General features: G+C 47.4%; 1 protein-coding gene across 1 annotated transcript in view; it reads right to left on the bottom strand.

Annotated features, from left to right (window-relative positions):
- Positions 1-291: 291 nt before the first annotated feature.
- The window catches only part of stxbp6 (syntaxin binding protein 6 (amisyn)), a gene marked incomplete at its 5' end in the record, with an annotated part of 122,789 nt that continues 104,842 nt past the window's right edge, over positions 292-18,238 (bottom strand). Inside the window, 2 exons of the mRNA XM_080523596.1 lie at positions 292-471; positions 3,023-3,180. Of these exons, the coding sequence (XP_080379722.1) occupies positions 448-471; positions 3,023-3,180 (182 nt within the window). The 3' untranslated portion in view covers positions 292-447. The remainder of the gene's footprint in view (positions 472-3,022; positions 3,181-18,238) is intronic.

Raw genomic sequence — 18,238 nt, 5'->3', positions numbered from 1 at the left:
GTTGGGGGCTGTGGTGTGACTGGGTGTGTGACTGGGGGGGAGTGTTGGGGAGAGAAGGGGGTGCTAATGACCATGGTTGTCAGTCATTGCTGTGTTCGGCCAGGGCAGGGGTTTCTCTTGGGAAGTCAGAGGAAGTAAAGAAGGCGTGAACGTTTTTTGTCAGAACTGTCCCAGAAGGTTCTTTCCCTCTCTTTCTCCCCCCACCCCCACCCCGACCCCCACCCCCACCCCCACCCCCACACCCATCCCGCTCCGCCATCTTATCTTCATCGATAAGAACGAGTTACACCCCCAAAAATAACACAAATTAAAATGTTACTGTTGTTAACGATAGTAATGATATTAAAACATTGTGAAATAATAAACGCTGAAAATCCGTCCCGCGTTTTGCGTCTGGCGCGCTCTGCGGACACCCCCCCCCCTCCCCCCTGAAGGTTTGGCAACGGTTTAATTTCTGTGCTTCATGGCGAGCTGCAGAAAGAGAGAGAGAGAGAGAGAGAGGGAAGAGAACAGTTCATACAAATGTAGTAACTCTGTAACTGTAATACAGCTGTAAGACTGTATGAAAAATGGTGACAGACGATAAATGTAATCCCAATCAATTAAACCCAAACTAAAACATCCCTCCGACATCGGAGCGGTAAATACCGCACGGCACTCGGAATAAATGAGTTTACACAACGTCGCCAGGTTGCCAGACAGGCTGGATATATGAACCCGAAAAAACCAGCATCATCAACATTAACATTCGTCAATCGTGAAAACTGCAACCGAGGTGAAACCCCCCCAACCCCGATCAGCATATCGAGAGCCAAACGAAAAAACAACAAAGTAAAGAAAGAACCTTATTGATGTTCCTTCTGTAGCTAAACAGGCTGCTGGTGGTGGTGGTGGTGGTGGTGGTGGAGAGTAATAGAAGGGTGAGATGCAGGAACCACACTGGGCTTATTACCGCTGGCAGAGAGGGATAATAACTATTAGGCTGCTCCTGTTCCTCAGGCGCTGCGAAGTGGCCGGGGTCCAGTTTTTTTTAGTTTTTTTTATATTCGGGCAGTGACGGGGGACACACCGCAACTTCATTAATCTCATTAACGAGGGGTCTAAAAGGGCCTGGTAGGGAGCTCGTTAGGGAAAAGGCCAGAGCCACTCATCTCATTCACAACCCGGAGTGGACCTGAGTGGAGACGCCTACACACACACACACACACCACATGCACATACGATCGTAAGTACAAACACACCCTCTACTCACGCGTGTGCACACGCACAACCATGCACGCATGCACACACACACACACATACGTTGCGATAGTGGAGCAAAGAAGCCAGAGAAGTGAAATATACACAGTGAACAGGAGGGGGCAGCAGAGCAGCACAGACGGCCATGCAGACAGGGCAGACAGGGCAGGGGGCTGGATGGATGGTACAGGTAGGATGGATGGTACAGGTAGCCCAATAGTGTTTCTAATGAACCCATGTCACACAAAGAGGCCCAGCAGGTGAGACTGCCTGCAGAGAGACAGATAGAGAGCCAGAGTCAAGATGGCCTGCTGGAGGAAAAACTCACGCAGGGTCTCATTACTTTCTTAAGCCTCTTGGCAGTGATTCCAGCATTAAGATGAAGCGTCCAGAGTGCTCCTAACTCTCCTCATACATATGGAACACAGGCATAATGAAGGAATAGCTAAATCATTCAAAATAATATCTATGCTTAATGCCAGGACAGGTCTCGGTGGTTGTCATTGCCCGGTGGGAAAGTCAAGACTCCCCACTGCAGGAGGAAGAGGAACTAGAGTATCTCTGACGTCACGGGCGCTTGGTGATCAGAGTGCACTGTATGGCTGCAGATTTTTAAACAAACTGCCCCCTGGGAATGCTTTAGTGAGTCTTAACACCAAAAGTGCAAGCCAACCGATTAGTTAAGCAGCCCACAAAACGAAGCGTCTAATGGCTTGGATGGAATGAGGAAGAAGCTAACAGTGTGTGTGTGTGTGTGTGTGTCTGTGTGTGTGTGTGTGAGTCTGTATGGGGGAAGTTTATAGCCATTCTCCGCTGGGTTAGAGAAAAGCAGGGAAGTTTTTTTCCACAGCCTTAGTCAATTAACACCGCGGGGGTGGGGGGGGGGGGGGGGGCGGCTGTGGACAGCGAGGCCAAATCTGTCCCTTCAAACGGCTTTCAATTAGTCCATCGTCACAGCGATGCATTATTCAAAACCTGTGGTCATTTCTGTGTTGGGTGGGTTCAATTGTAGAGTAGAGGGCTTTAGGAACAAACAAATGGGTAATTTAATCATTTTAATTTTGCCATTTAGCAGACGCTTTTAATCCAAAGCGATTTACAATTACGAATTACAGGGACATTCCCCCTGGAGTAACTGAGGGCAAAGTGCCTTACTCAAGGGCACACTAGTAGTGGTGTGGTTTCAGGCGGGATTTGAACTCACAACCTTCCGATCACAAGTCCAACTCACTATCCACTAGACCACCACTACCCCCCAAGCACAACCCAACCGCCCCCCCCCCCCCCCCCCCCCACAGAACAGAGGGATGGTGAAGTGGCGTGGTCCGTCCGAAACACAGCGAACGTGTTAGAAAAGCTCCAAACGAACACAAGAATTCCCTCCCTGTTTTTTTGCGGTAAAATGGAATTCTGCGAATTCTGCGTATTAAGTCGTTAATCGGCGCGTGATGAGTCCTCCTGGCTTGAGAGGGATAGGGGCGGATGGAGGAGATGACAAAACCCATGCAGAGAGGAAGAAGTGGGGACGGAGAGACTAAGAGAGAGAAGGAGTGGGAGATATAGGAAGGATGGGTGAGAGGGTGAGAGAGAGAGAGAGAGAGAGAGAGAGAGAGAGGGGGGGGGGTGACATGCAGGACCAAAGACCCTGCGACGATATGGCCTGCGCCTTAGTGCGCTACGTGACTGACGTGCCCGGTAAAAAAGCTGCGTTGAACGGAGGGTGAGTGAAAGTTGGGATTCTGACGAGAGGGGAAAGTGTAAGGGGGGGGGGCGGCGATCTCACCTTCTGTGCCGTGACGGAGAACACCTCGGCGCTGTTCATCATCTCCCCTGTCTTCTCCTCCGCCCGCCCTAACCGCTCGCCGCGCTCGTTCAGCGCCTGGCTGGCCTTCTGCACCGCGCTGGTCACACTGTCGGCCGCTGAGTGCAGGATGCTGTTACCTGTGAGGAAGAGAGAAGAGATGAGGAGGAGGAGGAGGAGGAGGGGGGGGCACAGGGAGGGAGAGAGGGATAGAGACAGGGAGGGTGAGGGAGTAAGTGAGAGATAGACAGGGATGGTGAGAGAGAGGGAGATACGAGAGAGAGGGAGGGAGGAAGAGAGAGATAGACAGGGAGGGTGAGGGAGAGCGATACGAGAGAGAGGGAGGGAGGAAGAGAGAGATAGACAGGGAGGGTGAGAGAGAGGGAGATGCAAGAGAGAGGGAGACAGGGAGAGAGGAAGAGAGAGAGAGACAGGGAGAGAGGAAGAGAGAGAGACAGGGAGGGGGCGAGAGAGAGATACGAGAGAGACGGAGGCAGAAAAAGAGGGAAAGGGAGCAGGGAGGAGGTAGAGAGAAAGAGAGAGAGAGAGAGATCATGAGTTCACTGTCGAGTGGGAGGTGATCAGAGTGAACATCCTGTGGAGGAGAGAGTTTGAGACTAAACTTGTTCTTGTCTGATAAAGTAGGAGTCTGTGTGGCGCTGTGTCTCCATCCATCACCTGTTTCATTATCTGCCGGCGATGCTTAGGTCAGCGACCCGCGTCACGGCGTGATTAGTGGGGAGGGGGCGCAAGACGATAAAAACAGACAGCGGCCCAATCAGGGACGTCCTGGGGTCGCCCGCTAATGAGTTCCTTTCAAAGGATTGGTTTCCGGTGAGAAACGACCCGATGAAATTAACCTCAGTCTCACACGCGGTGGGCTGAGCGGGGGGGGGGGGGGGGGCTTCTCCACCTCCCGGAGTGAACTAACACAAGCCTCTCAGCTGTCTGGACACCTGAACAACAGCTGCAGGGCTCTTTCTAGGCTAGGGGCTGGCAGGCGTTTCCTCTTTCACTTTTTATAACTCCAGCATCAGCTGACTGGCTTCCGGGAACCCCTGGTGTGTGCGCGTGAGTGTCCTTGTTTGTCCTTGTTGTGTGTGTGTGTGTGTGTGTGTGTGTGTGTGTGTGTGTGTGTTTGTGTGTGTGTGTTTGCACACAACTTAATGTAGACTCATAAGTGCTTTACATAAAAACATGAGATAAAATAACTATGAATAAGTAGCTATTTAAAATGTTCAGGTTTAAAACAAAATCAAATCAGTTAGAAAAAAGCCTAGCCTAACTCTTTAAAATACACTCAATTAAAAGCAGAACAGAACATAAAGGTCATCAGCGTATTTTGTAAAAATGGACCTAATGTTGGCTGACCTACGGTTCCAGTGTTGTACTGCATAGTGAGCGAATGCTGAGTCACCACATTTGGTGCTCACTCTAGGAACTGTTAAAAAGGTCAGCCTCAGATGATCTCAGGGCTCTAGCAGGTTCATAAGGCACGTTTGAGATGTACTTTGGCCCTACAACATTCAGAGATTTGTAGACCAGAAGCATGACTTTAAAATATATTCTGTGAGATACCGGGAGCCAGTGTAATGATCTAATGAGAAATGTGATCAAACTATTACCTAGTTTTAGTCAGGACTCTTGCAGCAGCATTTTGAATGCTTTTTTTTGGGCTCCAAAGATAAATCTCACTCTTGTCTTTTAATTTGATCAATGCAGTTCATAAAGGGAGTCTATTGGTGCAAGATCCTCTTGAGAAATAAAAGGGCTACATAAATGTGTGTGTCATCAACATACATGTTATAGGCAACTATGTTATCCTGACTGAGTTATCCTAACGGGAGCATGTAGAAGGTCATGTTCTCACATGAAAGTCTGAATTATGAGCCGGAGCAAGTGGATGAGTTTGCAACATTGTTGCATAAATTATTTCTCTGATTTGCGTTCTCACAGCCCTTCATGTAAACGAAGTAACATACGCAATCGAAGCAACAGACGTGGTAGCTGATTCTTACGCATCATGCATGCTGGCAAAGAAGTTTCATTGTCCACAAGGATTCTCACATTTTGTTGGTTTATTCCAAGTAAATCAGGCAAACAATTCCATATCCATGCAGCTGACTGAGATGTTACGTTTAGATGTTTAGATGATATGTTTGGATGGTAAAAACCGTATGTCCACCAGGTGCACTTCCTAACCCCATTAGCAGCCTAAATACCCTATGAGTGAGGTCTACCTGTGTGAAGTCCCCCTAGTGACCAAAATAATAAACAACATATGGAAACAATAACTCCTGATAGCAAATACAATAATCAAATACAATAATAAGCTACAACTAATAATTATACTAAACTAATATCAAAACAGTGAAATGGCTTCTACACTCCGGCCCCTAATTGGGCATTATACACAATTACACAAATATTTCTGAAGAAGCTATTTAACCCCCCCAAAAAAGCAATAACAATAAATACATTTTTAATTCGCACTATGCGATCTTCTTCTTTGGTAGTAGACCCTGTAGAAAAGAAAAAGGTTAGAAAAGTCACGGTCGTTACGGTCATAAGTCTGAGTCTTAGTCTTCAGCCTCCAGTAGTAGACACAGCTTTGTGACAGGCCTTTCCTCTCCTCCCCTTTCTTTCTATCTTCTTTGTTTTGCTCTTTCGTCTCGTCTTGTTTACGTCGTTCCGTCTCAGCTGCTGTCTGCTGCCTCTTTCGCCCCTTACTCTTCTCCTCGTTGTCCGAGTCGGAGGACCTCTCCTCTTTGGAGGTTCTCCTCCGCTCTGCCTCGGGCTCCTTCCCCCCGTCCAACTCCTTCGCTTTGCCCTCCTCCTTCTTCCTCCTCCCGTCCGGCCTCTTCTCCTCCTCTCCTCCTCTTTTGGACTTGTCCTCCGGCGTCTTCTTCCTCTTCCTGTCCGTCTCGTCCGTGTCCATTTCACTGCCTGAGCCGTGGGGGTCTTGCTGCTGCAGTAGGAGCATCTTCTCTGCCTTGGGCTTCCTGCCTCGCCGCTTGGGTCCCTCTCCACCTGGAGGACTTGTCGGGCTGCCCGGCGCCTCGTCCTTCTCTGAGTCCTGCTCCGTTTCACTCTTTTTCTTTCTTCACAGACAGCAGCTTGGATTTCCTTTCTTTTCTGTCGCAGCAGCTTGAGACATTGCTTGATTCTCAGAAACCAGGCTACGGCAGTTTTCAGTTTCTGCCAGGTTGAAAAGTAGCTCATCAGTTGGTTGGTGAGGCTCTCTCCAGCCGTGACAATAAGATTGACTGTCAAGTCTCTTTTGACCTCCGGGTCATCTTCAGCGATCCCATGAATCTTCAAGTCAGACTTAGGCCACTCCTCTTCTGGCTTGGACAGAAATTCTGGTCCTTTACTCCACCTTTTGCTTGCCAGGAAGTCAGTGGCTTTCATCCTCTTGACACATCATCCGATGGATTCTCCTTGGTACCGATGTACCTCCACTGTTCCACACTGGTAGCTTCTCTTATGGCTGCTGTTCTATTTGCAACAAAGGTGTGGAACTGCTTGGTTTCGTTGCTGATGTACTTAAGCACTGTTGTACTATCCGTCCAGAATGTGGACTTTTCCAACTCAAGTTGCAACTCCTTTTGCAGCATCCCATCAACCCTCACTGCCAGAACAGCAGCTGTGAGTTCCATCCGAGGAATTGTGCTTTGTTTCTCTGAAGTCTTCTCATTGAAGTCATGGTTGTACTGCTGAACCATCATCTCTTCTATTTGAACTAGAGATATTCGATTGGCAGTTATGGAGTTGCCACTCTTGCTCCTGTCGTCGTTGCCAGCTCGAAGTGGGCCATTAAGCACCCATCCCACTTTAGTCCTTACAGCATAGGGCCCATCTTCTTGACTGTTAATGAGTTCCCATGGTTCTATTACCTTTGATGCATTAGTTCCAATGAGAAGGTCAATGTCAGAGTCAATTTGATGGAGCTTGACACAATTGAGATATGGCCATTGATCCACATCATCTTGCCTGGGGATGTTGTGCTGGGAAACAGGCATGCATCTTTGGGTAACAACATCAGGTAAGTCAATGAAATCATCGTTGTCCAATCCTGACACCTCTAGTCCAGATACAATATGACTGGCAATCGTTTTTTCCTGTCCCAACATCCGCAACATAAAGTTGGTACTTCGTTTCTTCACGTTCAATCGTTGAACCAGACTTTCTGTACAGAATGTACCAGAGCTACCAGGATCCAAAAAAGCGTAGGTTTGTAGTATGATATCACCCTTTTTTGCTTTAACTTGGACTGGTACAATTGAAAAGATGCAATCATCCTCAAAACCGGCCCCAATATGGCCACACGTTTTTGGTGCAGCATTTTCAGTGGTGACTGCTGGTGCCGTGACTGCTGGTTCTTTGGGCACTTCAAATTGTTGTGACCGTGTTCCTTTAACCTGATGTTTAATGTGGAGAATTCCAGGATGCTTTAGGCTGCACACATCACAAGTCAATCGCTCTTCGCAGGCTTTGCTAACATGGCCCACCTTTAATCAGCCGAAACAGATCCTTTTTTCCTTAATGAAGTCAATCTTTTCCCGGTGCAACTTTCCTTTGAATTGTGTGCACTTCTCCAGAGAGTGACCACTCTTTTTACAAAACATGCAGCCTTGGAAAGGAGGAGTGGAGGAATGTGATTTATTTTCCATCCATTCAGGTCGCCCTTTTCCTCCTACTGCAGTCACATTTGTGGCAAAACTGCTTCCTTTGCGCTCTTTCAGATCCTTTATCTGACTTGGAATTGAGCCTTTACTTGAAGTGGTTTGGGTGTCCTGAATGTTGCCAAACAGTGGATCCGTGGCTGTTCTGACTTGTTTTTCAATGAATCCAACTAAATCACTGAACATAGCCCTCTGACCATGGCGCTCCAGCAGGTCACATGCAGTGCTTCTCCACTTTTCCCGGAGCCCATAGGGCAACTTCAACACTATGTTCCTCATGTTGGACGGTATATCCAAGTCCCTCATATGCTGGATCTGCTCTTTTGCATTGCAACATCCACGGAGGAACAAAGCAAACGCCTGTAGTGCCTTGACATCTTCTCTTTTGATTGGTGTCCAGCTAAAAGCTTTATCCATGTAAGCAGCGCTGATTTTATACTCATTACCAAAGTGCTCAATGAGAAGATCTTTAGCCCTATGGTATCCTTGCTCAGGAGGCAGATGCTCGCAGCTGTGCAATCTCCTTTGGCGGACCCCTAGTGTACTGTTCCAAAAAGTGCAAACAGTCACTGTAGTTGTTGGACTTTTCTTCGACTCCATTCTGAAATGCTCGCATAAAAGCATGGTATTGGAGGGGGTCTCCATCAAACACAGGAATTTGTCTTGCTGGAAGAGCAGAGGCAAGATTTTGTTGAACCAATAAAGTTGTAATGTCATTTTGCCTTTGCATAATAACAACAATATCATTTTGACCCACATCCCTCAATACTTGAGTTTGAGATTCTGATTGTGAAGTTCCTATCTGTGTCCTGTCCTTTGGACGAACAACCAGTGGGAGTGCTGTTGAGCAATCATTAATCCAAACTTTTGTCCTTTCCTTTGGTCTGTAGGTGGCAGCACCAGGATTGAGCATACTTGTGATGGGAGCTTGGGCCTTTTCAACATTAGAGTCCCTTCCATGATGTGACACTCTGGAGCTATGCCGTGATTAATTTTCCTTAAAAACACTGAGTTTTGCATTGAATGCTGCCAACTCTGTCTCCAATGCTAGTTGTTCCTTTTGTCTCCTCAACTTTTCTTCTTCTGCTTCCAATTGATGCATTTTCTGTAGAGCAGCGACACGTTCCAGGAGAGCTGCCTTCTCAGCTTCAGCTTTGATCCGTTCTAGTCGTGAAGATGTTGTAGAGACTCGTGATTTGGAGATAGCATTCTGACTTAGTCTGGAACATGCAACATTCATGTTAGAAGCACTGTCACCTGGTTTGATATTATCAGGGCAAACAGCTTGGCTTGAAGTCTGATGTTCCCAGGACACGGTTTTTACTTAATGTATTGGCTAACTACTTGCAACTATAAAGCCAATACTTGGCGCACCATCAGAACAAAGATCTTACGCATCATGCATGCTGGCAAAGAAGTGTCATTGTACTCAAGGATTCTCACGTTTTGTTGGTTTATTCCAAGTAAATCAGGCAAACAATTCCATATCCATGCAGCTGACTGAGATGTTACGTTTAGATGATATGTTTGGATGGTAAAAACCGTATGTCCACCAGGTGCACTTCCTAACCCCATTAGCAGCCTATCTAAATACCCTATGAGTGAGGTCTACCTGTGTGAAGTCCCCCTAGTGACCAAAATAATAAACAACATATGGAAACAATAACTCCTGATACTTAAGCAAATACAATAATCAAATACAATAATAAGCTACAACTAATAATTATACTAAACTAATATCAAAACAGTGAAATGGCTTCTACATTGCCCGTTCGTCCCGCTCTTATCCAGATCAACACGCAGACGCTGTTGTTTTCCTATGGACAGCCTCGATGCATCGTTTCTAATCGGAGCGAAACGACCCTTTTCAAGCGGAGCATCCGTTGGTTCTTTGCTCCGGGAGCGACTTCTAATGCGCGTTCTCACAGCTCCAAACGACGCAGAGCAAAGCAAATTTTATCCTAAACTCTGTTTCAAGTGAAGCAAATGTTCTAGTGAGAACACCCCCTAAGTTGAATAAAAGAGGCCCTAAAATGGAACCGTGGGGAACTCCACACGTCATGCTTGTGCAGTCAGACATATAGTTACCAACTGAGACAAAGTAGTCCCTGTCCTGAACCATTGTAAGACATTGTGTCAGATAAGCCTACCCAGTTTTCTAGCCTGTGTATATCTAGCCGGAGTATATCATGATCAACAGTAACAAATGCAGCACTAAGGTCCAATAGCACTAGAACTGACACTTTTCCCGCATCAGTGTTAAGGTTAATGTCATTTAAAACCTTAATAAGAGCTGTCTCAGTGCTGTGATTAGGCCTAAACCCAGATTGAAAGTGATGGAGAAGGCTACAGTTCAGGAATTCATTGAGCTAGCTGTTTATAGACCGTTTTTCTCAAGTACTTTACCTATAAATGGCAGGTTAGAGATGAGTCTGTTGTTATCTATTACGGAGGAATCTAAGCAGCTGTTTTTCTGTAGCGGTTTGACCACAGCACTTTTCAAAGTCTTTGGAAAAGTGCCTGATACAAGAGAGCTATTTACAATTTGCAATAAATCCACCGCAAGACAGCTAAAAACTGTGTTGAAAAAGGTTGTGGGTAGTGTGTGTGTCTCCTTTTGTGTTTGGCATACAAGTGTGTGTGTGTGTGTGTGTGTGTGTGCGTATGTGTGTGAGTGTGTACACGGATATATGAAGGAATAGAACAGACTAGAGTCTTCCTCTGATAGCCCCGGCCCTGAGGACGCTGCAACTGACAAGTTATTAATCTCCAGAAGCTTCGGGGAGCGCGGCTGTCGCTCGCTACGCTAACAGCCAGGCTTTTACTGGAGACCACGGTCTCCCTGATGCTTTCTCCTCAGAGCATCGTGCCTGTGCCATAGATAGAATTCCATGGCTTCAATGTAGATATACTGTATATCCGAGGGCGGTGAGCAACTTTTGGGCTGATACATCTGTGTTGTGTCTCTTGTTGACACGGTGGGCCGCTTTGGCGGTCCAGGGAGACAATAGGGGGGCTTTCGGACGTGTGCTCTGAAGTTCTGAAGGAACCATTCTTCACCGGACAACTGGTACCACAGTGTTCCGTGAGCACAATGGACAAAACACAGACACACAGGCAGGCAGGCAGGCAGGCAGGCAGGCACACACACACACACACACACACACACACACACACACACACACACACACACAGGCACACACACACACACAGGCACACACAGGCAAACACACGCACACACACGCACACACACATACGCACACACAAAGGCTCACACACACACACACACACACACAAACACACACACACAGGCACACACACAAAAACAGAGGTCTGGGCTAACAATGTGCCCCTCTGACTAGGCTGTAGAGGGAAGCACAATAGACCTCAATGTAACTGATGCCTTCAGTCAGGAGACCCCAGCACCCATAGGGGACATCCACTTTGGGCCGGGAGTTAGCTACCCAACACCCGATGACTAATACAACCAAACTAGGCAGTAGCCTAGAGGTTAGAGAGGCCCATTAGCAATCGGAAGGTCTCTGGTTCGATCCCCGCCGCAGGAGGGAGCTGCATGTGAGATAGTGACTGGAGGGTTGCTGGCATCAGATCTAAGGTGCCTGCCACTGCTGTTGTGCCCTTGAGCAAGGCACTTAACCTCCTAATTGCTCCAGGGGCGCTGACTATGGCTGACCCTGTGCCTAGAGCCAAAAACACATGAAACAAGACTACATTTCATTGTAGTCTGCAATGACAAAAAGGTTGAATCTCATCTAATCTAATCTAACCAGGTACAGCAGTACACAGCTTGATCAGTCACAACCCTCATTCTATAATTTTTTTTGTTATTTTTTGTTAGATGTTTTGGTTGATGGACCATAAAAGCACAATATTATATAGCCTCCTCTTTTACTGATCTAGTAGGGACCGGAAAAGTGGAAGTCGTAAGACCCGACACTTCCATACGTCCTTTGAGCTCAATGAATAATGACATAATAAATGAGATACACAACAGGTGCTGCAGGGGGAGGAAGGGCTGTGTTCCTGGAACAGCCACGGGTGGTCTCCCACAGGAGGCTCCCGGCGAAGGAGGCTGATGGGTAATTCTGCGGAGCACCGCCACAGCGGGACGCGTGACAGGTCCCAACAGCAGCCGGGGACGACAGCTGGTGACGCTTCAAAGGAAGCGAACTAACTTGATAAAGTCAACGCTGTCTGCTGAAAAGGGAGATATAACATTTTTTTTTTTAAATAAACGTTTTCTCTCTGGGGTCTCCTAGACTGACTGAATCGATCACGGAGGAGAGGCGCGGTGGCAGAACGACCTTCCCTTCCCCTCGCTCCGTGTGTCAGGACCGTCCATGGAAGAGAGAGAGAAAGTTTCTTCTTTCCTTGTCTGCCGTGCGCTGCGGTCGCCCGGGGACCGACGACATCAGCCAAAGCCATCTGGCTAGAATGTGACTACCGCTAACTTCAGCTCAGACGGAATACAATTATTTATAACAAGCGGTTCAATAATAAGCTATGCAGTTACCTCAAAGCCACCCACGGCAACACTCCTGAGAGAAGAAGCGCGCGCACGCACGCACGCACGCACGCACGCACACACACACACACACACACACACACAAACTATTTCAACCTTCAACACAGATCCTCTAATCACCCCCTCTTGAGAGGGAGCCTCGAGAGACTGATACTTTCCTCATCCTCCCACACACACACCCTTCACTTTCTCCGCATCCTCCATCCATCCATCACATACACACACGCACGCACGCACACACACACACACACACACACACACACACACACACACACACATTCTCTCTCTCTCTCGACATCCTCCATCCCACACACACACACACACACACACACACACACACACACACACACACACACACACACCTCCCTCTCCCCTGGGTTGGGCTGTTCTGGCGGGGCAGTAGCGTGGGCAGGACTGCCCCCTGGTGGGTGTAATTACAGAGCAGGCCAGGAGGAGGGGGCTACAGTGACTATGACTGGTGTCTGTCAGGGGCTGTGTGTGTGTGTGTGTGTGATGTGTGTGTATGTGTGTGTGTGTGTGTGTGTGTGCATGCACAGTGACTCAAGTCTTTGTCTTCTCCCTCTGCTGTGGCTCTTCATCAAGGATGTTCCTCAAGGTTTTCTATCCAACAACAAGCACCGCTGTGCCTCGTTCTTCCAGGACAAACGTCACTTCAGCGGTGTGAACAACCAGCTAGGAGGCTCTGCTGACACCGATGTTGGCACACGCGTGACTTTGACATCTGTTATGATCATGTATTTCTGTCTCACCGGTCAAATTCTCTGAAATGGGGCTCTTGTAAAGGTTCTGTGATCTTTCCCCGTGAAGGAATCTGACCTTCCTGTAGTGTAGGTGACGTCCAGGACACTCCTACTTCAACAATGCAGGAAGAATTTGTTTTCCGACACCCCCATGAAATCACAACGATCAGGGCGGGTTCTGGAAGACAAAGGCGGTTGCAACAAAATACCTTTTTGGGGGGGGGCAGCAAAAGTTCCAGGAATGTCTGAAAATTCGAACGACAAGTGTGTAGAAAAGGAGGAAAAGCGAACCAAAACACCGCCTAAGACCTCTAATCAAGGAACGGCAGGCCAACGAGGGCCGTTGAGAACGGGCCGATATTATCAAAACAGGACCCTGGTCGACACGATATCGTCATTCACCCTCAAGGCTCTGTTGACGCAATTGAGTGACCCAGTTTAACACCGCCTTGCTCACACACACGCACGCGTGCAGACAAGCACAAACACACATATTTTATTTTGTATGTAAACTGAAACAAAGTGAATTGCCATATCTATTCTGTGCCAGGATGATCCTCTTTTTGGTGTGTTTACAGATACACTCTTTTCAGTGGAGGTGAGTTTGTCTATTTAACCGAACGCAAGAGATGGATTTGACTACATAGAAATTTGTCCCTGTCATAAATACCAGGTTGGTATGAACATGAAGTTAAAATCAGCTTGGATTAAGGTTAACTGTTCATTATGTTTAAGTGATGGTAACACATCCAAACAGATTGGAGCGGAACTCCTCTCCTCTCCTCTCCTCTCCTCTCCTCCCCAGTGTGACAATCACACCCTGCAGCTCAACAGGGACATAGCTGCATATGCTGGGCACAGTTAGAGGGACAAGGGGGAGAGAGGGAGTAGTAGGGAGGGAGAGAGGATAGGGGGGAGAGGAAGAGAGAGAAAAGTTGGAGGGGGGAGATGAAGAGAGAGAGAGAGAGGGGCGGGGTGGGGGGAGCCGGAAGACAACAAGATTGATGCCACCAACGCAGGGTGAACTGAAATGCCAACCCCCCCCCCCCCCCCCCCGCCTGCCACTGTGCCAACCCCCAACCCCCCCCCGCCACTGTGCCAACACCATACCCCTGCTAGCAGATGCGTCAGCGCCCTATTCTCTTCAGCAGATTAGAAGATAAATCCAAAGGATGTTCTCCACCCCCGGTCCATTGCTGCTGTTTAATTCATGCAAACCTTGACATTACCTCCAACCTGAGCTGCCCCCCCCGCTCTTAATTGTGTGTTAAGTCACTCTTTTATAAATACACCTCCTTAAGCCTGCGGAGGGGAGGTGCGACCTCACAGGAATCTCATCAATGCTTCACTAAGCTCACGTTCACTGAGGAGAAGGAAGGAGGAGGAAGGAGGAGGGAGGAGGGAGGAGGGAGGAGGAGGAGGAGGAGAAGAGATCCCTCTGACATTTCCCCATGAAGAGGGAATCTGACCGCGCTAGCGAATAAGTGAGCGACTGTGGCTCAGGAGGTAGAGCCGGCGTCTATCACAAGGTCAGCGGTTCGGCAGTTCGATCCCCGGCTGGCCACGTGTCGAGGTGTCCTTGGGCAAGACACTGAACCCCAAATTGCTCCCAAAGAGCGGGCCGGCGCCTTGCATGGTAGTTTGCTGCCATTGGTGTGTGAATGTGTGTGTGAATGGGTGAATGAGAGGCCGTTGTAAAGGGCTTTGGGATAAGGCGCTGACAATAAGTCAGTCCATTTACCAAATGTGCAGTTAGCAACAGAGGTAGGTCATGGAAACAAACAGAGAACACTCTGTTCTGAGCACACTACGTAGTGTGTAGCACGGTGCCACTGACAACCATGCTACTCCTGTAGGTATTCATGAACTCTACTGCTCTCTCCATATGGTCAAGGTTACAAATTACACTGAACCAAGCCTGTTCATTTACTAGCCGTGCCTAGAGCAGTTATACACAAATCGTTTGCAATATAATTTATATTGATTTTTGAAATATGTATCATATCGACCGTTAGTGGACTATAAAATGGTTAGTTTACCATTGTACCGTCCTTGTGCGTGAGATATACTTTGATCCCCTCACAAAGAGTGAGTTACCCTGGTTCGCCTGACAGCTTGTCAGAGGGGTGATAGCCATTCAATATAAATCACATCAATTGTGGCTTTCAGCATACACCCCTCTCTCACAAAGACGGTATGGAGTATAAATAGCTCATCACTTCCAGGGAGCGCAAGTTTCAAGTTTCAAGTTTTATTGTTCCGTCTTACACACAAGTGTAAGACTTATTAAATTATTAGGCAATAAGGCATAATAATTACAAGACAATAAGGCAAGTGACAATAGTACAGGACATAAGTGACAAATAAGACAGGATACAATTAGCAGTACAAATACTAAATAAAATAGATAGTTTAAGTAGTAAAGTGGCTGTGAGCTTAAGGTTTAGGTAGTCCGTATACATGGGGATGAGTCATTTGTCTACAGTAGGCTTGTTTATGAGCCTGATGGCCTGGGGGAAGTAGCTGTTGGTTAGCCTCTGAGTTTTAGGCCCTGAGGCTCCGGAAGAGGCTTCGTTTTTTGGACGGCATCGGTTCAACAAGGCAGAGGTAGCATTATCATTACTGACGATTTAGGGAACTTACCACTTGTTAGTGAAGGGATATTCATCGTCTTGGTTAAGGTTTAGGGTTTGGTTTGACTCTGTCTTACCTTGGCTCAGTAGGTGACTGGCTTGACGGTGGTGTGACACCATCTCTTTCCTCATTCTGTTCAAAAAGACCTTGCAACGGAAAATGACTGAATTTACGGCCTGATCTTCTGCGACAAGAAAAGAAGATCAAGAAGAACGTCTCAATTTAGAATGTCAAGAAATAGCATTGATGCAGACAATGACTTTATTATCTTGTATACTTAGTATTACAACTGCATTTTGGGCAATATTAAGTGTTGATTATTGTTAAAACCTGTGTTACTGAAATGGCTTCATTCAAAGTGTTATCTAGTTATACTGGGGGGGGAATTATAAAAACTTAAATGAAGGGTCATTGAATGTAATTAGAAGTAGTTAGTTAGTGGAGAGTTTTGAAGTTGAAACTCAGGTTTGTTTTGTTTTTAGATTAATAAGAGCTGGACTACACAAAGTTGGCTCTGAGTTTCCCTTGACTGTATACTTTAAGTAGACCTATATGGCAAGAGAACTTCAAACAGATCTCTCCTTAAGTGCCCTCCTGAAAGCTAGCATTAACAAGCTCTCTTCAAAGTAAAAAGGAAGCAACTAAACATTGAGCATGCAAGAAATTCATAAGTGATGAAGCGTAGTCAATGTCCTAATAAGACTTAATAATACAATAATATAGTCAACGTCCTAATAAGACTTAATAAGACTTAATAATACAATACAATACAATAATACAGTCCAAAGCACAATGCCGAGAGGCCTGAGTCAGTGGGGATCTGCTGGCCTGAACGAGCTGTGGCCCCAGTCTGCTCTGATAACAGGGCAATGACTTAATTGCTTAAACCCAATTACACGGCCCATCAAGTATCTAAAAACCAGAATCTGCACGTGTGCTTCACGCGGAAGCTTCTACAAGAAGTTCCGTGCTTTAGCTGAGATGTTGAGTCAGACTCTTAGTGTTTCATCGACACAGTGTCAACAACACAGTGATGAGTCAACGCTACCGTAACAATGGTATCTGTCTGGTCATTTAAAAGGGAAAAGTTAAAGAACTTTATCATTTGTGTAACAGTATGTTCAAATGTGGTTACTAGAGCAGCAAGGACAGTGACAAGGTACAGAGGCAACAAAGTAAAAAAAAGGTGCGCAAAAAATGAACAGCACTAAACCGTTAGCATTCAGCCTCACCGTCATTCTGAACCAGCCTTCAGATGAAATGCACCCCCCGTCCGCCGTACTGACACATCTAATCTGTCCTTGAGATAAACGTAGGAACAACAGGCCTCGCTCCTTGTGACCATCTACAGATAATCCTCCTGCCCTTGTCCTGTCAGACCGCTGCCGTCTCTCACAGCACGGCAACAAGCGTCCTTGAGCCCCTGTCTGTCCGACTGACGCCATGTTCCCTCATTACACCGCGCTGCCTCCGCCACCGCTGCCGACGTTCACGCGGGGACAACAAGCCGTCACCCTTAATGATCACACGCCGAGGCATCGACTGGCAAACTTTCAGAGAATGGATAATTGGCGTTGTTCGTGCTGTGTTAAGGCGGATCTAACAAACGAGAGAGTGTATCCAAGAAAGGGTGTGTGTGCGCGCATGTCCGTGTTGAGAGCCTCTACCCTTGCTGTGCAGTGGTAAGTGGGCTATTAAACGTTCTCGGGTCACACACGTATCACCTAATCACGATCTAATCTATACAAGCCAACAACCTGCATGTGACCATGGTTGACCGTGTCAAACCCAGAGTTCTTATTGAATCAACTCATTTTGGCATCACGTCAAACGTACGGTATTGCCAAGACCTTGCCTTGTCTTTAATCTTCTACGAGTTATGAACATTATTATAGCATAGAATGGATCTTGAATAACGTGGTGCTTTTTTCCGGTACGCTGACCTTCACAGAGAGGTGGTTGCGGTCCCGTTTCCCCCACAGGAACAGGAAGTCAGAAGATCAGATTCCCACACAGTTAGGGTCTCACACCTGAGCAGCGTCATGAGATTTGTTTTGCACTGGTGTGAGACTTAAACCGGAGGGGACACTGGTGTGAGACTTAAACCGGAGGGGACACTGGTGTGAGACTTAAACCGGAGGGGACACTGGTGTGAGACTTAAACCGGAGGGGACACTGGTGTGAGATTTAAACCGGAGGGGACACTAGTGTGAGACTTAAACCGGAGGGGACACTGGTGTGAGACTTAAACCGGAGGGGACAGTGGTTGGACAGCAGGCGGGCGGTCTCTCCTCTCCTCCTGTCTTTGGCTGAGGTGTCACCTCCACCGGCGGTCACCCCACCCACCCACATACCCACGCACGCCCACACGCACGCCCACTCCCCACACCCACACCCACACCCACACCCACACACACACACACACACACACACACACACACACACACACACACCACCAGATAACTTAGTCAACCAAGTCAATAGCATCTTTCATTATGTGTGTGTGTCTTTTATAGCCACACGCCTCAAATCCTACTGAGCAGCTCTTCCAGTACGTCCAGGCTCGAGTTCT

This window comes from Nansenia antarctica, assembly GCF_963989245.1.
Source record: "Nansenia antarctica genome assembly, chromosome: 1".
Lineage (NCBI taxonomy): Eukaryota > Metazoa > Chordata > Actinopteri > Argentiniformes > Microstomatidae > Nansenia > Nansenia antarctica.
The sequence above is the reverse complement of the archived record's forward strand: the minus strand, read 5'-3'. Positions and strand labels throughout refer to the sequence as shown.